At 38.7% G+C, this 26,577-nt stretch overlaps 2 protein-coding genes across 6 annotated transcripts in view; one reads left to right on the top strand and one right to left on the bottom strand.

Moving 5' to 3' along the window:
• Window positions 1-13,284, bottom strand: part of TMEM67 (transmembrane protein 67) — a 59,045-nt gene extending 45,761 nt beyond the window's left edge. For all 4 annotated transcript variants that reach the window (XR_014255836.1, XM_082434174.1, XM_082434173.1 and 1 more), the window contains exons 1-2: window positions 2,593-13,284; window positions 689-777 (exon numbers count right to left, since the gene is read on the bottom strand). Coding sequence is in view for 3 of the 4 variants with exons in the window: in XM_082434174.1 (XP_082290300.1) it covers window positions 689-777; window positions 2,593-2,818 (315 nt within the window). In the remaining variant the exon portion in view is untranslated. The remainder of the gene's footprint in view (window positions 1-688; window positions 778-2,592) is intronic.
• A 3,158-nt stretch (window positions 13,285-16,442) lies between these two features.
• On the top strand, window positions 16,443-24,159 carry RBM12B (RNA binding motif protein 12B). Of its 2 annotated transcripts, none has more exons than XM_082434176.1 (3): window positions 16,443-16,526; window positions 19,898-19,944; window positions 20,523-24,159. In XM_082434176.1, exon 3 carries the CDS (start codon window positions 20,551-20,553, stop codon window positions 23,533-23,535), a length of 2,985 nt encoding a protein of 994 aa, XP_082290302.1. In that variant the 5' UTR covers window positions 16,443-16,526; window positions 19,898-19,944; window positions 20,523-20,550; the 3' UTR covers window positions 23,536-24,159. The 2 variants fall into 2 exon arrangements, with proteins under 2 accessions (XP_082290302.1, XP_082290303.1); XM_082434177.1 differs by lacking the exon at window positions 16,443-16,526 and adding an exon at window positions 16,641-16,758.
• Window positions 24,160-26,577: the final 2,418 nt, after the last annotated feature.

Here is a 26,577-nt window from a genome sequence, read left to right as displayed (position 1 = left end):
AATTCCCAGACTCAATTTTTTTAATACAATAATGAGAAGAAATATTACTATAAAGGCAGAACTGGCACACTGACTCCTAATTACCCAAAATGATTCAAAGATATATTTCTGTTAATTAAGAATCATCATATACAGTAACTATTAATTTACTAATTTTCCAAAAATTATGATATAATGAAATGATTAACAAAACAGCAACAGATATTAACCTATTTACTGATGAAACTGGCATTTCATGAACTTATCACTCAGATATCATTATGAACATGAATCATTATAAAAAACTGTTGACGCTAAATCTAAGACACTGAACTCACTCTGTACCAAATGATACACACATGCAAAACTGCTCTATATATGTATCATTCACTCATCTATTGATATTTGCTTTTATAACTCAGTTTCTCTATGAAATAAAAATAAAAATAAAGACACTCAAATTTTCACAGCTTTGTGTTTTTTCAGATTTCAGGTTTTAAAAAGTAAAGCAATATCTTTGTTTTTTTCCAAGTTTGCAAAATTTCACTATCTCCCAAAATTTACTCTAGTAAAAACAAAGTTGGCTTAATAATTTTAAAATGTGTGGGAAAATATTAGAGTACAGCATTAAATTGTAGTTTAAAAAACAAAGGTATTTAATTTATTATTTTTTACAGTAAGATTATTTTTTAAAATAAATACTCCATACCATGTTTTCTGGGCACTTTTTACAAATAATATCAGGTCCTCCATTATTAGAGATCATCTGAAATCCTGGTAGACACACACATACAGTTCCTAAAAAGAAAGGAGCCAATTTTGACCTTGATAAATAAAACTCCAAGATAGGAAAATTTTAATAAGTCTTAAGAAGTAGTAGTTAAGAACAAGACAGCGGAGGGACTTCCCTGGTGGCACAGTGGTTAAGACTCTGTGTTCCCAATACAGGGGGCTGGGGTTTGATCCCTGGTCAGGAAACTAGATCCCACATGCATGTCACAACTAAGAGTTTGCATGCCACAACTAAGGAGCCCGCAAGCCGCAACTAAGGAGCCCTCCTGCCACAACTAAGACCCAGTGCAACCAAATGAATAAATATTAAAAAAAAAAAAGCAACACAGTGGAGCCAGTACTGCGTAGGTTCTAATCTTGATTCTGCTACTTGGTTGTGTGACTCTGAGCAAGGTACTGAACTGCTCTGTGCCTTGGCTTCCAATTTGCTAAAATGGGAACAACAAACAGTACCTACCTCACAGGGTTAATATAAGTTAGTTATTATCTGTAACGGTCTTAGAATCCATCTGGCACACAGTAGGTATTGTGTTTGCTACCATTTTAAGTGCAAGCATAAATAAACTATTAAGTTATAACTATTAAACTAATAACCAAACTACTGATTAACTGCTATGGGAGATTTTACATTTCTATTTCATCCAACCATACACATATATTCAATGAATTCAAATTTACTTTGTCAAAACAAAACCTTATTAGGAAAGTTATCTCGATTCAAATAAATCACTGTTTTCCTCTGTTTGGAAAGAGAGTAAACTTTATAAGATAATCACTACTCAATTTGCTGGGTAGGTAAGGACAGCATTCTCTAAGAAGGCATTAAGTGGATACAGCACCCATAGGAATCCATGTAGTAGAATGCTTATGATATCAGGGTTCGTAACTATGAACCTTACACTTTAGAGTCTGGGTAATGCTTTCTCATTCATATTTCCTCACCTTAGAATCCTGACCTGTCCTACACAATGACTTAAATAAAGATACATCAAATTTCAAGATGGCAGAAAGTTAATACCCTGGGTGCCCAAACCGAAATTAAAAACATTCTCAACTTTATAATATGGGAAAACTCTTATTCTGAGCAGTTTCAGTGAGGACAACTAGGACCAAATGATGAACGTCTCAAGAAGAAAAAAGTTAAGTTTAATCTAAAGAGACTTTAAAGGCAATCAGTAATATTCAACAATGAAAGGGCTAAATCCTAAGGAAATCTATAATATTACGGACAGACTGTATAGTGGAAACACATAGGTCAAGACTGAGGGCAAAGAGACAGGCGTTCTTCCCGTCCCCAATTTAGAAGACAAAGAAGACATTACGACCTCATCTGGGCTTCCATTTCCTTATCTGTAAAACGAGAAGACTGGACCTGATTACGGTTAAGGTCCCTTCCAGCTCTAAATTCTGGGATTTGAAAATATCAAAAACTATCAAAGTTTACAAGCGCTAATTTGCATTCCCTCCCTAACCTGTTCTGTCACCTGCTCCTCTGCACCTCAGATTACTTCTCTATTTTTCTTCCTTCGGTAGTCAGCTTTCCAGGTGCCTCCCTAAAGACCCCCCGGATGAGGAGTGGGGGACTGGAGCCGAGAAATTAATTACGACAGCCTATGAGGTAGCGGACTCGGGGTTTCCCCAACCTCACTCGTTGTGTGCAAGCTTCAATCCTCCAAGGAAACCCTCCTCTCAGGCGTTGGCAGTTAACCTTTCTGAAACATTCCTTCCGCAGACGAAAAGATGTTTTAGTGACGAGGGGTCTGGGGACAGCATCAAGGCGGAGGTGTTACTTTGGCTAGGGCCCATCCTGGACCGTCTCACCTCGAGCATCCTGCCTCTGATTGGGTCCACACGCGACACAGGAGAGCGCGGAGATATCGAAGTACTGGTTGTGGCCGCACGTCTCCGGCTGCCGGAAAGGGAAGAAGAAGGTCTGAGCCTGTGAGACGCGAAGAAGGACCAACAAGAGGAACAGAGTCACACCCGCAGCGTTTAAGGTGGACCAAGCCGCCATTGCCACCACAGTCCCGCGTCCGCCCGTCACCATGATGCACACACTAGCGGCCGCGCAGTCTCCGGCGCCCCATCAGCCTCCGCGACAACTCTGCAGAGCTGATTGGACAACTGCGGTCCGGAAGTGTGTGCCTGCGCTGCCTGGTTGCTAGGTTACCAAAGCCTCGGGAAGCTGGCTGGTCTGGGAAAGGATGAGTTAGAGGCAAGCTAACCCTGGAGCCTGGCAGGTGGGACCGGCTATTGAAAACGTTTGCTTCAAACTCTGCTACTCGACCCATTAGCGGGACGTGAAATCAATTTAGGAGGTCGCGAAATAGATAACCACAGCAAAGAAAATATCTGATTTTTATCACACAAATTAAGTATTGCGTCACTAAACTGTTACATGATATTTACATCAAAATTTACACAGACTAGGTCATTTTCGTGTTAAAGGAGACATTCCAACAATGTATTTGTCAAAATACATTGGTCAAAAAAGTAGGAAAAGCACTGATCTGAAATATGCAATGTTGGAAGATTGGCTCAAGCACTAAAAACAGATCTTTCCTGACAGACCTTTCTTTGTGTTTCCATGTTCTGTGTTTTAAGCATAAACATCATGATTATAAAATGAGATCTTTAGTCCAGTTGTGAATAAAAAAGGAACTTATTTTTTAAAATCAAATATACACATACATGATTGTTGTCTTTCAAAATGGGCACTCTTGGAAGCTGTTAGCCCCGAAACATTTTAGAATTACCTTCAAAGCCAGTTTCTGGGTCATAAAAGAAAAAGTTATTTCTTAATATTTAAATTTCACTTCTGCTTTTGTTGTTGTATTTTGTTCTCCCCCCCCAATAAAATCTGGCATATTTTGAAGCCACCTTATTCATCAGTGGTATCTTGAAATGACTTTTGGCTTTCCCAAAAAACCCACAAACTTCATAATAAAAATGATGATTTATCACTATTAAGGAAAATACACACACACGTATAATGTTCTCAATACGTGTGGGAAAATGCATCTAAGGAAGTTAGATAACTTTAACTATTAGCCACCATTAGGCCTAGTATTTGTCATGTGACCTTCCCTAAAAGACCAGCATTCACTTTGTCGCTAATATCTATGACACAGAAGGTGTATGTTATGAAAACTGTTCCTTAAAGAGGCATTAAAAAAATGTTTTTTGAGTAACTACCATGTTGTTGGAGTGTCTAATTTGAAGTAGAAATCACTTATCTGAATATAATTTTTGAAAAACATATGACTCCATAGATGTTAATGGGGGCTCAGAAAGAGTATGGTCAGAATAGTTGAGATTAATCTGCAAAAGCTTCCTGTGGGTGAACTCTAGTCTTCCTTAATGCTCTGTGGGAGTGGTCAGGGCAGTAAAATTTACTCACTGTCTACTATATAATTGAAGCAATAAAAGAGCAGATTCTTAGTATTCCACACTGTGCACTATGCTAGGCACTTGACAGCATTAACCTTTACTCTTCATAATAACCCTTTTCAGGAACGCTATCCCCTTTTTTGGCTACTTTTACAACTAAAGAAACTGAGGATCAAAAAAGTTACATTTTAGGAAGTGGTGAAACTAGACTCTGTCTCCATCTGGCCAACTCCAAAATTGTTATTATCTTTTCATACTCATTATGTTGAACGAGTTGCTTTACTCAATTGTTATCTTCTCAATCTATTTAGTGGCTTCTTTGCAGAATAGATAGAGAAAAAAAAGGCATATTCTATATGTAGGACAAACCTATTGTCTTTAGTTAACAAGATGATACTGCCATTTTATACCACAGACAGTGGAACTATGTGGTTGTCTGAGAACTTTGGGCACTGCAACTAAAAAACTCCCCCAAAGAGCTAAATAGTTTATTTGTAGCACAAGGATTCAAAATAGATGTAGTTAAGTTGGAAATAACTGTAGATACTCTCGGTTCATCTTTATAAACTGCCTAGAAGGATAACAGAAAGACTGTTAGCTAAACCTGTTAAGCATAAATTGGGATGTATCATTAGGAATATTTTCATTGCAAGTAATAGAAGATCAGGTAGTTTAAGCCAGTTCACAGTGGCTTAAACAAAATCAAACATGGGAATTCTGGAGGTAGGGGCTGCTGGTGTTCATTCAATGATATCAGATAGTCATCTCTGCTGTTTTCTTGGCTTTTCGCTCCTACCTGCAATGTGATTGCCTTACACCAGATATCAACATTCAGATTTAAGACAGGAAGAAGGAAAGTTACTGAACCAGAGATGTTTCCTCTGTCTCTTTAGTCAGAAAAGCAAATGTTTTCTGTATGCCAGATATTGTGCTAAACTTAAACTTCTTACATGTATCATTTCAATCTTTTTATGAATAGGTAGTAATCTCCACTTATCAGGCTTAAAGACATGCCCAATATCACCCAGCAAAGAAGTGAAAGAGTTATACATAGAAGTAGATGAGAAGAAGAACATGTTTTAATGTCAGCTTAGGAAGAACTTTACCCCCCAAAAGTGAAACAATGGGTTCAAACACTATCACAAATGCTTATTGAACACCTAGAATGAGATAGGCACTGCAACATGCCTTACCAAAATTATCATCCACTCAACAACCTTATGAAACCTATACTGCTATTATCATCTCTTTTTTTATAGATGACAAATGGAGACAGAAGATTTTTAAAATGTACCAAAATTCAAGGCTTGCAATTTACAGAAGCAACTTTAAATTATGGCAGTTTAACTCTTGGGGCTGCTTAACCACAATGCTGTGTGTCCTAACAATATAAATGCTACAAAAAGTCAAGGAGGCTGAGGATGGAGAAAAAGTCTTTGGATTTGGAAATTGGGGGATCATTAGTTATCTTTTAGAGTGCAGTTTTATTACAGTGATAGGGGTAGAAGCAAGTCATAGAACAGTACTGAGAAAGAGCAACCACCAGATGTAGACTATTTTGGCATTGAAAGGAAGGCAAAAGAAGGAACTGAGCTAAAAGAATTTTAATTTTTTCTTTAGGATAAGGAGACTATGTCTATAAGTGGAGAGTAAAGGAAAGGAGTAGTAGAAGAGAGATTTAAAATAGAGAGAGGAATAATTGACTCTCTCTTGAGCTCCTGGGAAGGGGTCAAGGACTTAAAGTAAGAGTGGGAGGAGGACCATCTAAGGGGAAGAAAGTCATTCTAGGATTAGAAGGAAAAAAGAAAGATGAGTGAAGCCATCAGTAAATCTTGGGCTAGGGATCAGAGAAATTGAGCAAGGTCAGTTTTCTAAGTAAAGAACATAGGTAAAAGTAAGAAATATTTTGAAAAGGTAGAGTGGATAATTGGAAGGGAAATCATTTAGAGTTGAAAATTGGCAGCAAGTCTAGATCTTACCTGCAAAAAGGCTAGATCACGTTGGAGTGGGAGCATCTAGAGGATAGGCTAGGAAAGTCCTAGGGTCAAAGTGAACAGTTTATGGAGAGGACAAGTATAGTTTGGTTATGTTGAACGAGTTGCTTACTCAGGTAGAGAGGTATAACAGAAATGGATGTGGAGGTCTAGGGCTTGATGAAGAGTTTGGAGCTGGAAATGGGAATCATCTTGAGTGTTCCAAAGACTATTGTGTTTTTGAATCCCTAAACTGAGTTAAGAGAGGCATAATCGCCAGGAAAGAGAGCCCTATGGGAAGTCAGAGGGTATCTCATCTTTGGTGGGGAGTTCAATCATTTTTCAAACATTTATTGAGCACTTCTATGAGTAGACACTTGTTAGGGACAAGAGCTATCCCTGGCGCTTTCTCTCAGGGGCGTCATAGAAAGAAATACATAGAAACAAATCATTAAAATATTTTGAGATAACTGCTCTAATTGAGACTGTGCAACTTGAAGATGGGATTACCCCTGCCTTGGTGGGTAGGAGGGAGATCAGTGAAGAAGTCACAGAGGAGGAGACACTGTAGGACAGGACAGGTAGCGGGACCAGCAGAACAGACCCAGAAGCATGAGTGAGCAGGCACACCAGTGAATGACACATACCTCAGTATCCCTGAGGTGTGGGGTGTGTATGGTCAGTGGCAGGAGATGAGGCTGGAAAAGTAGGAAGAAATACAAATGAATGTTCTTGAATGCCTGTTATTTACCTGCCATTGTTGATCAGATTTGCATTTTAGAAAATATTCTAGAAAAGAGGTATATGGAAACCTCTAGAGGTAGAGACAACTTGGGAAGCTAAAGCAGAAATCTAGGGTCTAAATAGGGCAGGGGAAGAAGGGAGAGGCAGGAGAAGATAAATGAAAGAGCTGTTTAGGAGGAAGAATTGTGAGAATTTTATGACTTGGATAGAGGAAGTAAACAGGAATAAGGATCATTCCCAGGTTTTCTGATCTGGGTGGCTGAGTGGACTGTGACATTAAAGGAACATAGAAAATACTTGCGGCAGATAAAGGCTTCTTATTGAATAAAGAAAAACATTTAAAGGTAGAAATTCAGCTTACAGGAATTATCTAATATGTTGGTGGGAGTTAAGACCATGGATAATAATTGAAATAATTGGTATTAATTCCTTGCTTTCAATGTGTCAGGCACTGAAATATCTCATTTGATCCTAAATTGGGACCATTATCATCACCTTTACTTTACAGATGAGAAAACCAAGGCTCAGAAAGCATCTATGACTTCCTAGGGTCACACTCAGATCATGATTCTAACCCTGGCAATTTGACACCAGAGCCCACGTTTTTTTAACCCTGATTCTTTACTGGTGCTCTTGAGTCCCTGGATGTGCTTTCCTGGGCATTAACAAATAAAAGGGAAAGGTAAGTGAGTCCATGAGGGGATTAATGAATTAAAATACTACAAAGAACATGAAGGCTAAATTCAAAGTGCAGAAATGAAGGTTGTGGTCAAAAGGGGAATTAGGTCAAAATCCTACATTTGGGGCCTTTTGTGTGGTGAGTCTTGCACTCTTTCCCAATCTCCAGATTCTTAGATATAAACAACTAGATATAAACAACTGCTGCATTGTATTCAGTATGTTCCAAACTGAACTTGGCTTCCATGATGGAACAGTCTCCTGGTTTTCCTCCAGGTTATTCCTAGAATAAACTTTCTAGTTATTCCTGCTCTCCGCCCTTTGTAGGCCCAGACTCCTTTACTTGGCTATTAAATGTGGAATCCCCGAGGGCTCACTCCTAGACTTTTGACTCTTCTCATTCTTTGGTTTTCCTCCTAGGGAAAGTCGTGTCCATGACTTCAATGACCACTTTTTGTAGATGACTCACATATATATGTATATCCAGGCCAAATAATTTTTCTGAGCTCTGAATCAGTATTTCCACTGTTTTCTTGAAAAACTCCATTTGGGTGGAATGGAGTATCTTTAAATCCAGGTGCCCAACAACAGCTCATGATCTCCATCCCTTCTCCCACCCCCAAACTTGCTCTCTTCTAGTGTCCTCTATCTCAGTTAATGGCAACATCATCCAAACTGTAATAAAGGCCAAAACTCTAGGAGTAACTTTTGATGTTTTCCTTCCCTTCAACTTCCTATTTCAGTCTATTAGCAAGACTTCTTGATTTTGATCTTCTAAATATCTCTTGACTTTATTGCCCAAATATCCCTTGAATTCTTTTTCTTTTCTTAATCTCTGCCATCACTGACACCCTAAATACAACCTCCCCCCCCACCCCCTTAATTACTGCAATGGCCTGTTTTAAACTTAATTTTTCAGCTGTAGGCATTATCAGTTGTCTGCCTGCTATGGAAGATGAAGATTTGCTTTTTATCACATTTTCTGAACCTCTCCATCTTTTTAATATATTTATTTTAAATTTTCAGTTAGAGTAGTAATCACTTTTACTTTACTATGACCACTTAAATGCTGTTCACATTTGAGTCATGTCCTGTACCACAATTTTTATCTTTCTCTTATTTGAGTAAGTGTCTTCTTTGCTTCTTTAGTTATCATGTGCTATCATTAAAAAAAAATCCTCAATTCTTCCTCAGAACTATGACTCTCCTTTCAATATATATAACACATTTACTATGGGCCAGGTTCTCCTCCAAGTGGTTTTAATCCTCACAGTAGCCCTTTGAAGTAGATACTGTTATCCCCCATTTATAGATGAGGAAATTTAGGAACAGAGAGAGCCAATAAGAACTTGTATTAGGATCCAGGCATCTATGTTCTTTTTCTTTTCTTATTTTTTTAGGAAAATATTTTATTTTATCTATTTATTTTTATTGAGGCACAACCAACATGTAACATTAGTTTCAGGTGTACAACATAATGATTCAATATTTGTATATATTGCCAAATGATCACCACAATAAGTCTGGTCAACATCTGTCACCACACATAGTTAAAAATCCTTTTTCTTGTGATGAGAACTTTTAAGATCTGCTCTCTTAGCAACTTTCAAATATACAATACAGTATTATTAACTATATTCACAATGCTGTACATTACATCCCTATGACTTATTTATTTTATAACTGGAAGTTTGTACCTTTTGACACCCTCCACCCATTTTGCTCACCCCCTGCCTCTGGCAACCACCAATCTGTTCTCTGTATCTATGAGTTTGGCTTTTTTTGTTTTTAAAGATTCCACACATAAGTGAGATCATATGATCATATGGTATTTGTCTTTCTCTGTCTGACTTATCACTTACTATAACGCCCTCAAGTTCCATCCATGTTATTGCAAATGGCAAGATTTCATTCTTTTTTGTGGCTGAATAATATTCCACTGTGTGTGTGTGTGTGTGTGTGTGTGTGTGTGTGTGTGTGTGTATGTCTCTTGCAACTTCTTTATCCATTCATCCATTGATGGATGCTTAGGTTGTTTTCATATCTTGGCTATTATAAATAATGCTACAGTGAACATGGGGGTGCATATATCTTTTTGAGTTAGTATTTTCATTTTCTTCAGATAAAACCCAGAAGTGGAATTGCTAGATCATATGATAGTTCTATTTTTAATTTTTTAGGAACCTTCATACTGTTTTCCATAATGGCTCACCAATTTACATTTCCACCAGGAGTGCACAAGGGTTCCCTTTTCTCTATATGCTGGCCAATACTTATTTCTTGTCTTTTTGATAATAACCATTCTAACAGGTGTGAGGTGTTATTCCATTGTGGTTTTGATTTGGATTTCCTGAGTGGTTAGTGATGTTGAGCTCCATTTCACATGCCTGTTGGCCATCTGTATGTCTTCTTTGGATAAATGTCTATTCAGATCTTATGCCCCTTTTAAAATTGGATTTTTGGGGGGTTTTGCTACTGAATTGTATGAGTGATTTATATATTTCAGATAGTTACTCTTATTAGATATATGATTTGCAAATATTTTCTCCTATTTGGTAGGTTGCCATTTTATTTTATTGATAGTTTCCTTTGCTGTGCAGAAGACTCTTTAGTTTGATGTAGTCCCACTGGTTTATTTTTGTTTTTGTTGCCTCAGGCATCCATGTTCTTAACCAGTATATTATATGATCTCTCCTCAAGGGAGTAAACCAAGATTGAAGAGAATATGCACTCTGTTAAGCTGGAAGAGGAAAAGAGAGATCTCAGGCTTAGTGGATTGTATATCCTCTTATTTCCTGGTTTACTTCTTTCTTTGGGCAGAGCACATACTTCAACAGCTTCCTGAGAGGGTTCATAAGACGGAAATTTTAGAGACCTTGCATATCTGAAAATGTCTTTAGTCTTCCCCCACACTTACTTAGTAGTTTCCCCCCTGTTGTGCTGATCGAATTCCCCAGAAATAATCTTCTCCCTGAAGATTTAAGCTTGGTTACCAGTTTTAGTGGGGAAAGAGAGTGTGAGTTTCGTCATTCAATTTCATCATTCACATGATGCCCTTCTTTTCTATATAGAGCCTCTGATCTCATCTGTACCCATTGTCCCTAAGTCGTACTCTCTCCAGAGAATAAACCTTCAATCTTCTGCTATAGTGGGGGAGAGACAGGTTTCTTGTACTGGAAGGAAAGAGCCTTAAGTGCATGTCTTCAGTGCTTTATAAATTGATGTTCAATCAACTCTGTTTTCACTTCCTTCCCCAGCAGAAGATATTGAGGCCTCTTAAGCCTTTGAGGACTTATTTGGTGCATATCAGGTTGCTTCTTAGCTTTTTCCACTGTCAATTCAGAATCCTCTTGGAGTCACAAAATAAACGATCACCTATCCATCTGATTGCTGCTTGCAAAGTTTTATTGCTGTTGTCTCCTACCCTATCATCTTCATTCTTGTCAGAACTCCTTTGAAAGTTCCCTTTCTGATATTTTATTTGGATTTCTGAAAGGAGTGAAAATAACTACAGTTCAAATTGTCACCTTAAACTGGAAGTCAAAATAACCTGTTGACCTGTCTTCATGTGCATACTCTTGCCACAGTCTAATCCATTCTCCAGACCTCAGCTGGAGTAATCTTTTGAAATGCAAGTCTAGTATGTCACCTCTCTGCTGAAAATAGTTCATTGGTTTTCCACTGGAAAGCTCAAAGTCTTTAACATGAACCGTAACCCCCAGCAGGGTCTGACTTCTTCCTGCAGCCTTTCATTGTCCTGTGCACTCTGCCCACACTGGTCTTCTTTCAGTTCTCTGATTGCCACTGAGCCTGTGCACTTCTCTACCTGCACCACCTCTCCTCCCTTTCCCTTCCCAGTAATTTCCCTTTACCTTGTTAATTCTTCCTTTCCTTCCAGCTCATCTGTCACTTCTCTTCCTGACTTCCATGAGAAGGCCAGGCCCTCCTATGAAATACTCTCAGAGGAACATGTATTTCCCTTTTACAGCTCTTATCCCTGTCGTAAATTTACATTTAGTTGAATAATTCTTTCACTAGTTTTCTCTCTTCTCCTGAACTGTAGTCTTCACGAGAGTAAATACCATGTCCATTTTTGTTCACCATTGTCTCCTGGAGTTGTGTGTAATACATTATAAGCATTTAATACACATTTGTTGAAAAGGAAAAGATCAAAACTTGCTTCATTCCCTCATTCTCTAGTTTATTGTCATCTTCCAAACTCTAAGGGGAGCTCAATGCTCTCTTCCCTCATTTCATCCCTGGGAAGGGAGCAGAGGACCAATGTGGGTTAGACCTAGACCACGAGGCCTCTGGACATAGTCCTTATGGACAGAATGTTTTGGTGTCCACATGGCATGGTGTCAATCAGAGTACAATGCACCAATTATCGATCCTGGGGAAAACTCCAAACACTTCTGCCCATTGCATCTTGGTATTGATTGGAGTTTCAAAAAAAAAAAAAAAAACACAGTGCAGTCAAGCGCTGGATGGGACAGCACTTTACTTACATAGAGAAGAGGCACAGCAAGCTCAGCTTCAATAGTGGGCATCGGCACCCCATAGCTAGCTGGTCTCTCCCTGCTGCTGACACAGGGTAATTAGCCTAGGCGCTGCACCCATTCATGCTGCAGTGAAAGGAATCCTGTTCCCTCCCCTTAGAGGACAGTCATAACATTGGGGTTGGTCAGGTACCATATGATGCACATGCTTTAAGCAGAGACAAAAGAGTACTCATTGAGATTGAAACAAGGAAACATATTCCCACACAAGGTAATAAACCAGGCACAGTCTGTGTGGGCTCCTTAACCCTTGGTAAGGAAGTGTTCCAGACCCAAGGTCCATTCTTATGCAGCTGAGTGGGGGCTCCATGAGACTGCCTTTTCCAATGCAAGGTCTTCTGGATTCTCTCTTTTTTTTTTTTTTCATTTTCTCCGTTTGTTCTCTCTTCAGAATTTCTCTGTAGATTCTTAGGTCTTCCTCTTGCTTCTTCCTTTTGTTTTATGTTCCTGGGACTGGACGGAACACAGGGAAAGGAAGCCTAAGCAGAAGGAGACATCCTGTTTCACACATGGTCCTGCCTGTTCACTAGAAATAGGTTCTACAGTGAGATTTGGGGGTCAGAGCTTCATCACTGAAACCCAGAGATGTTATCCAGTACCCTTCCTGCATGCCTCCTTTTTGTTAACTATAGCATCCATAGAATATTCAGGATCTCAGTCTCCTCCATATTTCAACCATGGAGACAAGACTCTCATTTACATCAGGCAAGAAGTTATCCAAGTTAGAATGCTGGGGTCCTGTTCAATCCTAATTGACCACACATCATTCATTTGTTGATTCTGTTAAGTCTTTCGGATCTGACTTCTGTTACACACAACTGAGCAACTTCCTTTATTTCATTAGTAGTATCCATACAGTGCTCCAGTGATTCCTGGAGGTTTTGTAGATGAGCCCCTGAGAGCCACTGCAGGGGACAAACTGGAAAGGAGCATATAGGCCACCAGAGAGACATGTAGGATTTTCATGTTATATGCTTTTCCTGGTGCTTTACTATGGGTCTTTAATGTTTATATATATAAGACCATTTTATCTACACAACAACTCTACTATTGTCATCTTCATTTGATGGGTGAAGAAACTGAAGTTCAGCAACTAAAATGATACAGCTAGCAAGTGGCAGAATTAGGCTTGGAACTATGGTATTCTGATTTCTGAGCCTACCTTCTTGATTTCTAAGCCTACCTTCTTGATTTCTAAGTTATACAGTTGGCCCTTCATATCCATGGGTTTCACATTTGTGGATTCAACCAACTGCAGTTTGAAAATATTTGGGAAAAAATTCCAGAAATTTCCAAAAAGCAAAACTTTAATTTGCCACATACTGGCAACTATTTACATAGCATTTATACTGTACGAGGTATTATAAGTAATCTAGAGATGATTTAAAGTATACAGAAGCATAGGTTATATGCAAAAACTATGACATTTTATATAAGGGACTTGAATATCCCTGTATTTTGGTATCTGAAGGGGTCCTGGAACTAATCCCCTGAGGATACCTAGGGACAACTGTAATGGAGTTTACTGTGTGTTAGGGACTGTTCTAAATGCTTTACAAGCATTATTTCATTTAGTCCTCATAATGGCCCTGCATGGTGGGTACTGTTAACTTCCTCTACAAATGGAGAAGTTTAAGGATAAGGAATTTGTCCATAGTCACGAAGTGGAAGAGCTGGGATTTATACTTGAATCTGGCTGATCCAAGAGCCCACGGTCTTAATCCCTGTGCTCTACATGTCCTCCTGTATGTGATGACTGGCTGCACATGTGGGCTTGTCTCTTCTGCTACAGTATGAGCTTCTTGAGGAAAGAGGACCGTGACTTTTTCAGCTTTGTCTTTCAGGAGCCTTAGCAAGGTTCTGGACATACAGTCCATGCTCAATAAATACCAGTTGAATTGAATGGAAGTCAGGGTTTGCAAGAGGGTCCTTGTAGTTTAGAAGATGGAGGAACTCTGAGACCAAGTGATGAAAGGCTGTTCTTGTGGATGTTGAAGAGCTAGGAAGGACAGCTGAAAACTGTCTGATACCAAAATCATGCAGGAGGGTAAGTAGTGCTGTAGTTGTGGTAACATGCTTAGTAAAGTTGACTAATTGCCCAGGCAAAGCCAAAGAATGGTCATGGTTCGGTGTGGTTACCATGTTTCAGGGTATAGTCTTCTGTTTTGCTGATCCAGAAACTTTCTTTCTGTTTTCTAAAATGATTACGTTTTCATGTTGACACACTAAAGGCTCAAGAAACTGTTTAATAACCAGAATACCATATAGGTAAACTCAATTACCTTGACTGGAATTTTCTTCTTTTGATTGTAATGGTGTACTCATCAGAGAAAGGCAGAAGGCAGACTAGAAAAAAACAGCCATTCACTATATTGTTCTGTTTGGAGAAAATCTATGTGAATAGAAGGGGGATGGTCATCTTTGAAAAACAAGGGCAGCTGGCAATATCTGTCTAAGCCTCTCCAAGGGAAGGAGGCTGATCTAAGCACACTTGTTCAGATGAGCCTTATGGTAAGTGCTCATTACATGACAGCTGTATTTTTGTTAAGATGGGTTAGATGGGTTTCTTAGGTACCCTTAACTGAAAAACAGCTTTTGACATTAGATAACTCATGTTCTATTTTCACGCTTAGCAAACAACCCTCTCATCATTTGACTTCATATAGAGAGTGTTTACAGCCAGTAAGGTGCTGGTCAGCCTGAGTTGACCTCAGTTTCACTTTACTATTGTTTCTTCTTGTGAATTAATATTGACAATATTGACATTTTGGAGCATTGTTTCTGTGTGCTTGTTTAAAGGGAGTCTGCCTCAGAAGACAGCATACTCTCCCTGTATAATTCAGAGCAGTGTTCTCTGGAAGCAAACCACTAGGGTTCAATTCCTGGTTAATCCTATCTCTGTAACCTTGGGCAAGCTATGCAATGGCTTTATACCTCAGTTTCTCTTATTTGTAAAATAGGAAAAATAATAGTACCTACCTCTAAAAGTAGTTGTAAGAATAAAATGAGATAATACACAGGGGCTGGCACATAATAAACTCTCAATAGATGTTAGTTTTTAAGTTCAGGTTCTTGAGCTTGCTAGGCTAGGACCAAACCCTGGAGTTTTGGAAATAATCAAGGTAAATGCTGCCTAGTCATTGAGCCTAGCTCCCTGAGGTGACAATTTCTGCTTGTCTATGGGATCACCTTGACATTTGAAACAAGTCACTAATACTTATGTAGTCTCAGATATTAACATATATTTGCTCATTCAACGTTTCTGGCAACCTTAAGAGGCAGGTACTAATATTATCCCCATTTTACAGATGAGGAAACTGAGGCATAGAGAGGCTAAGTAATTTGCCCAAGTGAGTAAATGGTGGCTCACTCAGAGAACCACCTTTTATTCACTTGTTAAACTACCTCTTCTTTCTCAAAGAGAATGGGTATTTTGCAGTGAGAGAGATATTGAAAACTCATTTTTTTCTCTCATATGGAACAATGTTTTAAAGTAATAGTTTCTTAGTAAGCTTTGAATCCACCCATAAATGTATCCTGTAATTATAAAACGTGGTGGGCTGCTTTGTTACTTGCAAATAATAAAATAAAACACAAGGTTGTTCACCAGTTCTTACAAAGCAGGCACCACAGAACGTGCCTGTAACTGCTTTTCGCTTCCCAATTTTCAAAATTGGCTTATGTGTTCTGTTTCAAAAAACCCAAAAGTAGGAAGAACTGTATAAAGACATTTACAGACTTCATAAATGTCTCTAAAGTTGAATATGCATGCACTTATTAAGCCCCTTGGGTGTTGGCACTGTACCTGGAACATCTAAGGCTGCAACACTAACATTTTTCTGGTCTTCTAAAAGTATTTACAAAGAGGCTTTCGTTAGATGCTTAGAACACATAACTGCAGCGCTGAAAAGATGAAGAAATCGCAAAATTTTCTCCGCTTTTGCGTCTCTTTTCTTAACTCCTGGGAATCACGACCGTTTGTCCAGTGTATTTCGGCTGTTATTTACTGAAGTCTCTCACCGCAGCAACGGGTTAACCCCGAACTTTGTCTCAGAAGCTCTCTCCTACCCCTTGTTGAGGTTCCCCGCTTGGTTGGAATCTGAGCATGCGCAGGAGCTCAACAACTTCAGGGCGAGCGAGCGCGCTTGTGGGCGCCACCTCCCTTCCCTGGACGACGGGAAGTAGGTGAGCGTCTGGGCGCGTGCGCAAACGTGGCCGGGGCGCTGGGGTGGTGGGTTACGCCTGGAGAGCGCATGGGCAGACAAACTGTACGTCCGTTTGTCCGGACCAGAGGGGAGAGTGGGCGCCATCTTTTTCTAGGCTCACTGAGGGGTCTGCCTGTTTGGGGGAGGCTGCTGCGACGAGGAGTGCACCCCGCCCCCAGCCTTGTGGTTCCGACTCGGCAGCAGCGGTGTGTGTTTATTGCCAAGAGCGAAGCAGTTACCCCTGGGGCGCCGGGGGCTGGGAGGGGTTGGCGGCCGGGACGGAAGCACAGGGAAAGGCGGGGCCGCGCCAGGAACTAGCGTAGCTTCTGTCGTTAGGGCACCCTCTTTCCTTGCTAAATACCGACTGCCCCATCCATGTGGTGGTGTGTGTGCACTTGCCAGTCTGCTTGAGAGTGAAGATATCGAAGGATTGCATAGGTATTTTTTTTCTTTGCTATGTCATCGTAGTCAGCGGTAGCAGAAAAGCGATGAAGGCCCGGCTCATTAGGCTTGAGGGGAGCTAAAGTGTTTCAGTTAGATTTGGGGACAGTTCACGCTTTGGCGAGTTAGGGCGGAATGTTTGCCCCTGGGACGGTGTAACGGAAAGGCACGGAGGTTGGGCGGTCCAGGTTAATATGAAGGCTGATTTTTGGCTGAAGGTCTGGCTACAGCATCGGATACCACGTAGCAACTTTGGCCTGGTGCGAAAGAAGGAAGCTCTGACCCCTGGGAGTATGGACAAAGGCTTTGGGCTATAGAAGCAATGCCTTCGGATGATCCGTTTGAGGATGATGGATGTTATGGGAATTCCTGTGCCGTGTGGATTCATCTTCATTTACGGTTCCTACTGGGGACTTGGCTCTGTGTCGTCATGCCTTTAGTGTTTTATTTTAACCATCTACATTTTAAAAGGATAAAAGGCAGATCGTCATAAAGAATCATTGTGGACTGGGGTAGATTATTTTCTGCAGGGGAAACTCTTGCGTTTGTGCTTCAAATGTGCTTCATCGTAACTTTAGGTTTTAAGAAATAGTGGCAGTGTTCTCTCTCTCACCATGTCTGGAAAATGACTTGCTATTCTCTAGTTAAAATAAATGGATCTGAAATAATACCATTTAAATTTAGCCTTCCTCCCTTTTCCCTTTCAGTCTTGATGAGAAGATGCACATATCGTGGGGTTTTTTTGTGATAATGATGATTAAGTGGGATGAATCGTTGGATAAAATTAGCAAAATTATTTAAAATGAGCTTGTTAATTTCAGCGACTTGCCCTTAAATGAGCTCTTAAGGACCCACTTCCTTCTTTTCATAGGTTAGAAGTTCTAACAGATCACTGTCTTTAAACCAACACAGCCACAAAAATACTTTTGTTGCGTTCATAAGTAGAAAAATTTTAAGTGTAGAGTATTTTAGGGTATTTTTGTGTTTTACTTTTTTGTGTAATGTTCTAAGAATAGAATTTCTGGGGAATTTGCTTAAGGAAATAACATGGGAACCACAGGAAAGATGCTCATTTTCAGAGCTGGTTTCTTATAGGTGGTCTCCTAGATGTGTTTTTTAGAGGGATAAATGATACATTACCTTTGTATCTCAAGGGCAGAAAAGTTTAAGCAATAGTTACATTTGTGGCAAATTAGAAGAAACATTTTATATATTCTACTTGAATTGCAATTCACGAATTTGTACTTGTGGAACTACTTAGAATATTGTTTACAAATTAGGGAGGATAATTTATAAGACATTTTTTGTATTTGGCATTATTCCGTGAAATGTTCTCAGCTTTTTCTGTAGATATATTTCTGTTCCCTTTTGAATTTTTAAAAAAGTTTAGTAGGGACAAAATGATGTTTATTACACTGCTTTCTAAAATATTTTAAAAGCAAAAAAGGAGCTAAGTCATTTTGCATAGGAAGGAGTCTTGGAACAGTAATGTGGACAACTATTCCAGAAGCCATTTGTAGTTTTTGTTAAATTGGTGTGGATGTTGGTTTGTTGAAGAAACTAAGCTTATACACATTTTTTGGCGGGGGAGGTGGGGGTGGGGTTGGGGAGACAGTGCAGATATTTTCTAATAGACTATTTTTTAGAACGGTTTTTTAGTTTCACAGTAATATTTAGTGGAAGGTACAAAGATTTCCCATATGTCCTCTGCCCTTCCCCCCACATACCATGCATATATTTTATAGTAAAACTCATTAATATTTTTAATATCAGTTTGGCATTGATAATTCAGATGTGTAAAATGTGCCAGTTAATTTCTTGCTATCCTTGTTAGTTTAGCTTGTAGTTTAAAAAGTAATCTATGGACATTTTTCAAAGGAAAATAAGCCTTGCAGACCTCAAAGAACATGTTTTCAGACACCACTTTTGTGGATGAGTGGTACTTAGGTGTAAGTACTGAATTAAAACAACCTTTATTTGCACACTAAAAACATAAACTTATAATCATTAATTTAGTAGGTGTTAAAAACTTACTTGGTTAAGACTACTTTGGGTACCTCTGAAAGTATTAGATGTAATTTCTTTAAGCAATATTAAATTGAGATTTTTCAGTTGTTAATACTGATATCCCCAAACATTCCAAATTAATATATTCTTACTATATTTTTACCTTTCTACATTGTCATTTGGGTTTCCTCGATAGAATGCAGGATAGTTGTTTGAAATGGAATAAACTTATTAGCATAATAAGATTCTATGTTTATCTGAACATTTTCTTTCTGGCTTAAGATGAATTTTAATAGTAATTTTTTAGGAGTTTAAGATAAGGAGTAGCAATAGTTGAGTATAAGAGTAGTAGTAATTGAGACTTTAGATTTTAGGGATATTTTATTATTTGTCTTAATTATAGTGGAATCAGGAAATTTGGTTCCATGTTTAGAAATGTGAGGTGTATATGTAGAACGTAAAATTGTGTCCAAATGGTAGCCATTGGTTTTAGATTTATTGCTTTAAAAATTGGTTTTTGAATTTGAAACATTAGTGTTCATTGTATCATTTATTAATTTGATTTGGTCTTATGTTTTGAAAGGGAGGAGATTTGCAGGGGAGTTGGACATAATGAATTAGATGTTGGTCTTTTCATGGGTGGAAGTGAATAGAAGGTGTTTTAGGAATTTTGGGTGTTAAATTGTCATTTTACTTGTAGAACAGTTTTGTTTTTTTTTTAAAGTGGATATAAAATTCATATACAGTGAAATGCACAGACCTTAAGGATAGAATTCATTTAGCCTTGATAAATTTATACAACCATATAACCAACACTGCAATCAAAATATATAACATGTCCATCACCTTTCCTTGTGTCACTTCCAATCAAGGACCGATTGTTAAATTTTCAGGTTTTTTGTTTCTAAATAATTTGCCGATGTCTACTTGGAATCTGTACCTTCTTTTTGCTGAAGGATGATTAATTTCCCCTCGGAACAAAGATAACCATTTTGTAATGCCCTTAGTTGTGCTTCCTTATATTGCTTCACTTTTAATAGGTAATTCTGAAGTGAATATCCTAATCTGGCGTTGTTTAAGATCAATTGCAGGGTCCAAGGATTAATTATATTTCATTTTCTTTCCACAGTTAAGTTGCTTTTACAGAATTAACAGGTCTCCAAGAAATAAAAAAAGGTAAGATATCCAGAGCTTAAGGCATTTCACAGAAGCTTGACAAAAAAAAAAATGCAAAGTAGAATAGTGCATTAGGTACATATGGCTTCTGTACTTTATGTCTGGTCAGTGATGCACTAGTGGTAAGCAGTTTATTATCATGAGCAGCAATTATATACTGACCATAGATGTCTTTTCCAAGTATGTAAAATTCGTTGTGGTTGGTAAAATTCTTTAATCACCAAAGCTCTCTCCCATGTTTCAGTAGAAGATATGTCTGAAAATAGTTTGGTCTTGTTGTGAAGTAGCACTTGGCAGACTTACAAAGAAGATGTGATATTTTTGATGCTCATACTGTATAGGATAAGTGATAGGAAATGTTTCTTCAAAGTATCTGGTTTATTGTATGTTTAGTTGGGAGAAAGTTTATTCCTTTTTTTTTTTTAAGAATTAGACACAGTCAATATCTTTGTGAACTCATGTCTTATTTTCATTTATAAATGCTGAAGAAGGTAGGAACCAAGTAACTATTAAGCTTAGTTTGGGATAAGGTACTTCAAAAATAAGACTTGCTATTATGTGTACCTTTCTGTCTGCAGGTCATTATTGCTGTGGTTTGAGCTCAGCATGGCTGTAGTCATCCGTTTACTGGGGCTTCCTTTTATTGCGGGGCCTGTGGATATTCGTCACTTCTTCACGGGATTGACTATTCCTGATGGAGGAGTGCATATAATTGGAGGGGAAGTTGGGGAGGCTTTTATTATTTTTGCAACAGATGAAGATGCAAGACGTGCCATAAGTCGTTCAGGAGGGTTTATCAAGGATTCATCTGTAGAGCTTTTTCTTAGTAGTAAGGCAGAAATGCAGAAGACTATAGAAATGAAAAGAACTGATCGCATGGGAAGAGAGAGACCAGGATCTGGGGCACCAGGGGTTGGCAGCTTATCTAATTTTGTTGAGGCTATTAAAGAAGAAGCAAGTAATTCTGGATATGGCTCTCCGATTAATCAAGATGCTGGGTTTCATACTAATGGTACAGGACAAGGTGATTTAAGGCCAAGAAAGACACGGCCATTGAAGGCAGAGAATCCTTACTTGTTTCTGCGAGGCTTGCCTTACTTAGTAAATGAAGATGATGTACGTGTCTTTTTCTCTGGTTTGTGTGTGGATGGAGTAATTTTCTTAAAGCATCATGATGGCCGAAATAATGGTGATGCCATAGTAAAATTTGCTTCATGTATCGATGCTTCAGGAGGTCTTAAATGTCATAGAAGTTTTATGGGCTCAAGATTTATTGAAGTAATGCAAGGCTCGGAACAACAGTGGATTGAGTTTGGAGGTAATGCAGTTAAGGAGGGTGACATTTCTATGAGGACTGAAGAACATTCTCCACCAAGAGGAATTAATGATAGACATTTTTGGAAACGATCTCATTCAAAATCTCCCAGAAGAACACGTTCTCGTTCTCCTCTTGGATTTTATGTTCACTTAAAAAACCTGTCCCTAAGTATTAACAAAAGAGATTTAAGAAATTTCTTTAGAGATACTGATCTGACTAATGAACAGATTAGATTTTTATATAAGGATGAAAGAAGAACAAGATATGCCTTTGTGATGTTCAAGACTCTGAAAGACTACAACACTGCTCTGGGTTTACATAAGACTGTTTTACAGTATCGTCCAGTTCATATTGATCCAGTTTCTAGAAAACAGATGCTGAAGTTCATTGAATGTTATGAAAAGAAAAGACCAGCGTCAACAGAGAAAGAGAGGCTTGGACACGTTTCACAAAAATACTCTCAAGAAGGCTATTCTGGCCAGAAACTGTGCATATATATAAGAAATTTTCCATTTGATGTTACAAAAGTTGAAGTGCAGAAGTTCTTTGCAGACTTTTCTCTTGCTGAGGCTGACATTTACTTGCTTTATGATGACAAAGGAGTTGGTCTAGGAGAAGCATTGGTGAAATTCACATCAGAAGAACAGGCTGTGAAAGCTGAACGTTTAAACCGACGAAGATTCTTGGGGACAGAGGTATTGTTAAGGCTCATATCTGAGGTACAAATGCGGGAGTTTGGTGTAAATTTTTCTTCAGTGTCCAGTGAGAGGATGCATGACCATTCACAGTCATGTGATAGAGATGATCATTCCCATTCATTTGACTCAAATGATCTACCATTATACTCGGTTGGCCCTTCTGAAAACTTTAGGCATCAGCAAGAGGACTTGAGGCAACTGGACAATTTCAAGCATCCCCAGGGGGATTTCCGACCTCCTGAAAGGCGCCCTCCAGAAGACTTTAGGCATTCCCCAGAGGATTTCAGGCACTCCCCTGAAGACTTCAGGCGCCTTCGGGAGGAACACTTCAGGCGGCCTCCTGAGGAGGACTTCAGGCGCCCTTGGGAAGAGGACTTCAGACACTCTCCGGAGGAGGATTTCAGGCGCTCTCGCGAGGAGGACTGGAGGCGGCCACCTGAGGAGGATTTCAGGCGGCCTCCCAAGGAAGACTTCAGGAGACCCCCTGAGGAGGACTGGAGGCGGCCCCCCCAGGGAGACTTCAGGAGGCCACCTGAGGAGGATTGGAGACGGCCTCCTGAGGAGGACTTCAGACGGCTTCCCCCGGGGGAATGGAGGCGACCACCTGAGGAAGACTTCCGGCGGCCCCCTGAGGAGGATTTCAGGCGACTTCCAGAGGAAGACTTCCGGCGACCTCCTGAGGAGGACTTCAGGCGGCCCCACGAGGAGGACTTCAGGCGGTCTCCTGAGGAGGATTTCCGGCGTTCTCCTGAGAAGGACTTCCGGCGGCCACCTGCGGAACACTTCCGGCGGCCGCCCCCAGAGCACTTCCGGCGGCCACCTGCGGAGTACTTCCGGCGGCCGCCTCAGGAGCATTTCCGGCGGCCGCCCCAGGAGCATTTCAGACGGCCGCCCCAGGAGCATTTCAGACGGCCGCCTCAGGAACATTTCAGGCGGCCATCCCAGGAGCATTTTAGGCGCCCCCGAGAGGAAGATTTTAGGCACCCACTGGATGAAGATTTCAGGGGCCCTCCAGATGAAGACTTTAGGCACCCTCCTGATGAGGACTTCAGGAGTCCCCAGGAGGAAGATTTTAGAAGCCCTTCTGATGAGGACTTCAGGCGGCTCCCGGAGGAAGACCTCAGGGAAGCTCCGGAGGAGGACCCTAGACTTACTGACAGTTTTAGACTTCCTGGTGAGGAGTTTAGGAGCCCCCCTGATGATTTTAGAAGTCATCGCCCTTTTGTGAATTTTGGTCGCCCAGAAGGTGGCAAGTTTGATTTTGGAAAGCGTAATATGGGAAGTTTTCCTGAGGGGAGATTTATGCCTGATCCAAAATTAAATTGTAATTCAGGTAGAGTAACACCCATTAAGATAATGAATCTTCCATTTAAAGCTAATGTTAATGAAATTCTAGACTTTTTCCATGGTTACAGAATCATACCTGATTCAGTTTCAATACAGTATAACGAGCAAGGATTACCTACAGGGGAAGCCATTGTTGCCATGATAAACTACAATGAAGCTATGGCTGCTATTAAAGATCTGAATGATAGGCCAGTTGGCCCCCGCAAAGTTAAGTTAATTTTGCTCTAGAGAGCATTTCTAAATTCAGAATTACCTCCCCACAGTATTGATGCAGTAAAATGCATTTTTTTAAGTTTATTTTTAACTAATGAAAAGAAACATTTTAATTTTGACCTGTGAATAGAACAAATGTAAATAGTAGAATGTGAATCTGGTTTTCTTTTGCTTGCAAATTGTCATTCACTTTTTCTAACTTAAAAATATATATGCCTTTTTGTTTTTGTTTTTTTTGACCAGTGGGGGAGAGAACTAATTCCCTCAGTGCATTAATTTTTGTTGATGTCATGGGTAAACGTCAAGACTTGTATAGTAGAACTGTATTTGGGGAAGATAAGTTTTATATTCACTTTTGTTTCCATTCTGTAGTCTACATCTTTTTACTCAAACTGTATAAGGAAATGGTCAGTGACTGATTGTTCAGGGTTAGCATTTTCATTGCTAACTGCCTGCAGAATTAATGCCCTCTTCCTTGTCTGAGATATTACTGTGTTAAGCCTCCCCTTAATCATAAATAGTTCAAAATTGACAGACTGTGAACTTGAAGTTTACTTATGTAAAAAGCTTAGGAAATTCTTAAAACTTCGATGCTCATAACTTGCAAAATTTTATAAAAATAAAAAAATTGCAACTGAATAGACCAATTAACTTGTATTTGTATAAAGAGAAAAAAGAATTATAGCTTCTTTTGTGAAGGTTTCCAACAGCTGTATAAGGTAATATTTATGACAGGAGAGACCAAACATTCTGTAATAATAGTGTATTAGTGCTGTGTATAGTTCTGTGGTTTCTTCCAACATCTCACCAACCAAACTGATAAGATTTACTCAAAATACTTAAAGACAAAAAAATAAAAAGTAATTATAGGTACAGGGGACTTTCAGACTTATGCTGGGAAGAATCTGATAAATGGACATAGTTTGTGTTTCTAGGAAGAATTTACTGATGATTCATATAACTTGTATTTTTAAAATTAGGTTCTCATTTCTTAATTTCAAAACTTTTTATCCAAAGACTCAATGACTAAATATAACAAGACTTTTGTGAGATTGAATTTTGACTTTTTTGATATTTGACATTTAGTGTAGACATTTTGCAAATACTGGATTTGATTTTCTATACCATCATAATGTTAATGCTAACATTGGGCACTTACTGTGTGCTAGGCAGTATAAGTACTTTACATGCATAATGTCAATCTTAATTATTCCCTAAGAAGCTTAAGAGTATTTAGCTCTATCTCACAAATGAGATAATGAAATTCAGAGAGTTTAAGTTACTTGCCTAAAGTCATAGCTAGTAAATCAGGGAGCCAGTTTCAACCCAGACAGACTACACACTCCAGTTCATGCTCTTAATACTTTTGCCTGCTAACTTTGTTAAATGCTGTTTTTAATTTTAGTAAGAAAGACCATGCTAAAAATATTTTCAAGAGTAAAGGATATTTTCTTACCTCCATTGTTGCTTTAAAAATAGCATTAAGAAAATATAAAATTAGTATGCCCAAACATTGTTAATAAAAGACAAAGTAACTAAAACATATATCCAGGGTTTCTCTGGGAGACAAATATTATGTATTGGCTTCTAATTTAAAATTGTTCATCTTATGAAACATGATTTGACTTTGGTTGGCCTTTTATAGTTTACATAAAACAAAGTTAATTTTCCTCAATTCTGTGATTTAGATATTTCCCACAGTGAGCAAATAAGAATAAAGTTTGAATTTGTATCAGTAGTTTAGTCATTTAATAATAGGGTATGGCAGAAGTAGAATACTGTGTCAGTATTTAGCCAGTTAGTTAGTGCTATAAGTATTTTGGATTAATCTTTAGTGTTTTAAAGAAGTCTAAGAAAAACCAACCGAAGTTTCTGTGTGTTTTTAATTATGTTGAATGTCGTTCTTGCTAGTGGAATGAATAAAATGGTAAATTTGGTTCAAAAAAGCACATCAGTATGGCTCTTGAAACTAGTAAGCTTACAAGCAGCTAGGAAAATGACAATAGGAAGAAATGATATTTTTAACTGCTCAGAGATTATATAGATGATTTATTTGAGTATATGGGAAGACTTAAAAATGCTTCTTAAATATATATCAATAAAAGCTAAGATGAAGCTTAAAGTGCAGTTATCACTTAATATTGAACTGCTTCTCAATCTAGGCTGGGATGGTGGTGGTAGATAAGAGGCTATCACAATAGTAAACACAGGCTTTGTATTTTGATTGTAAAATTAATGGATTGATATGAATAGTTAATTTTACTCCATAATCTTTGGTTTAATATATTTTTTCACTTTAAAAAGTTTATTACAGAAAGCTGGCTTCTACTGCTTGGGAGCCATTTTTGCATATCTGTTCCCAACTCTGCCTTCAGTGACATGTTGATAACTTAAACTGGCCACGGTAGGAGTATTTACACCATGGAAATTGGTAAATGCAGAAAATCAGGGCATTTTCCACCCCAGAGAGCCAATAACCAGCACACCACCAATTTCAAACAGATAAAAGAGAATAGTGTACTCTAAATCCTCATATACCCATCGCCCAGCTTCAATAATTATCTCATAGCCAGGTTTGTTTCCTCTCCTAGATGTATCAGGTATACTAGTGGCATATTGGTTCTCTAGTTTAATACCCAGTGGCACTTTAATTATCTTAAAGCCAAACATTTTTGACTCGAGGTATTCTGAAAAATATAGATCATGCCTAGAAAGTAAACTTAATCCCAACCAAGAGATAGGTAAGAATCATTGTGTTAGGAGCACACACTTACCACTTACTGAAAACACTGTCAAGAGCATTGGCTCTTGGTCCATATATCACCTAATAAGCAGTGACCCTATCAATCACCTCCATCTTTGTATTAAATGTAAGCTAATATTTACTGAGCTATAATAGATACTGTGTATTTATGATCTTTAATTACATGTGAATTAACTATATCATTTAGTTCCAATAACCCTAATAAACCTATTTTGGAGATAAGAAATGGAAGCCTATAGCCTGTCTTTTTATAAGGAAGCTAAAAGAGGTTTTTACATTTTTAAGTAGGGTTA

This window comes from Balaenoptera physalus (assembly GCF_965194825.1).
Source record: "Balaenoptera physalus genome assembly, chromosome: 17".
NCBI classification, from domain to species: Eukaryota; Metazoa; Chordata; class Mammalia; order Artiodactyla; family Balaenopteridae; genus Balaenoptera; species Balaenoptera physalus.
The sequence above is the reverse complement of the archived record's forward strand: the minus strand, read 5'-3'. Positions and strand labels throughout refer to the sequence as shown.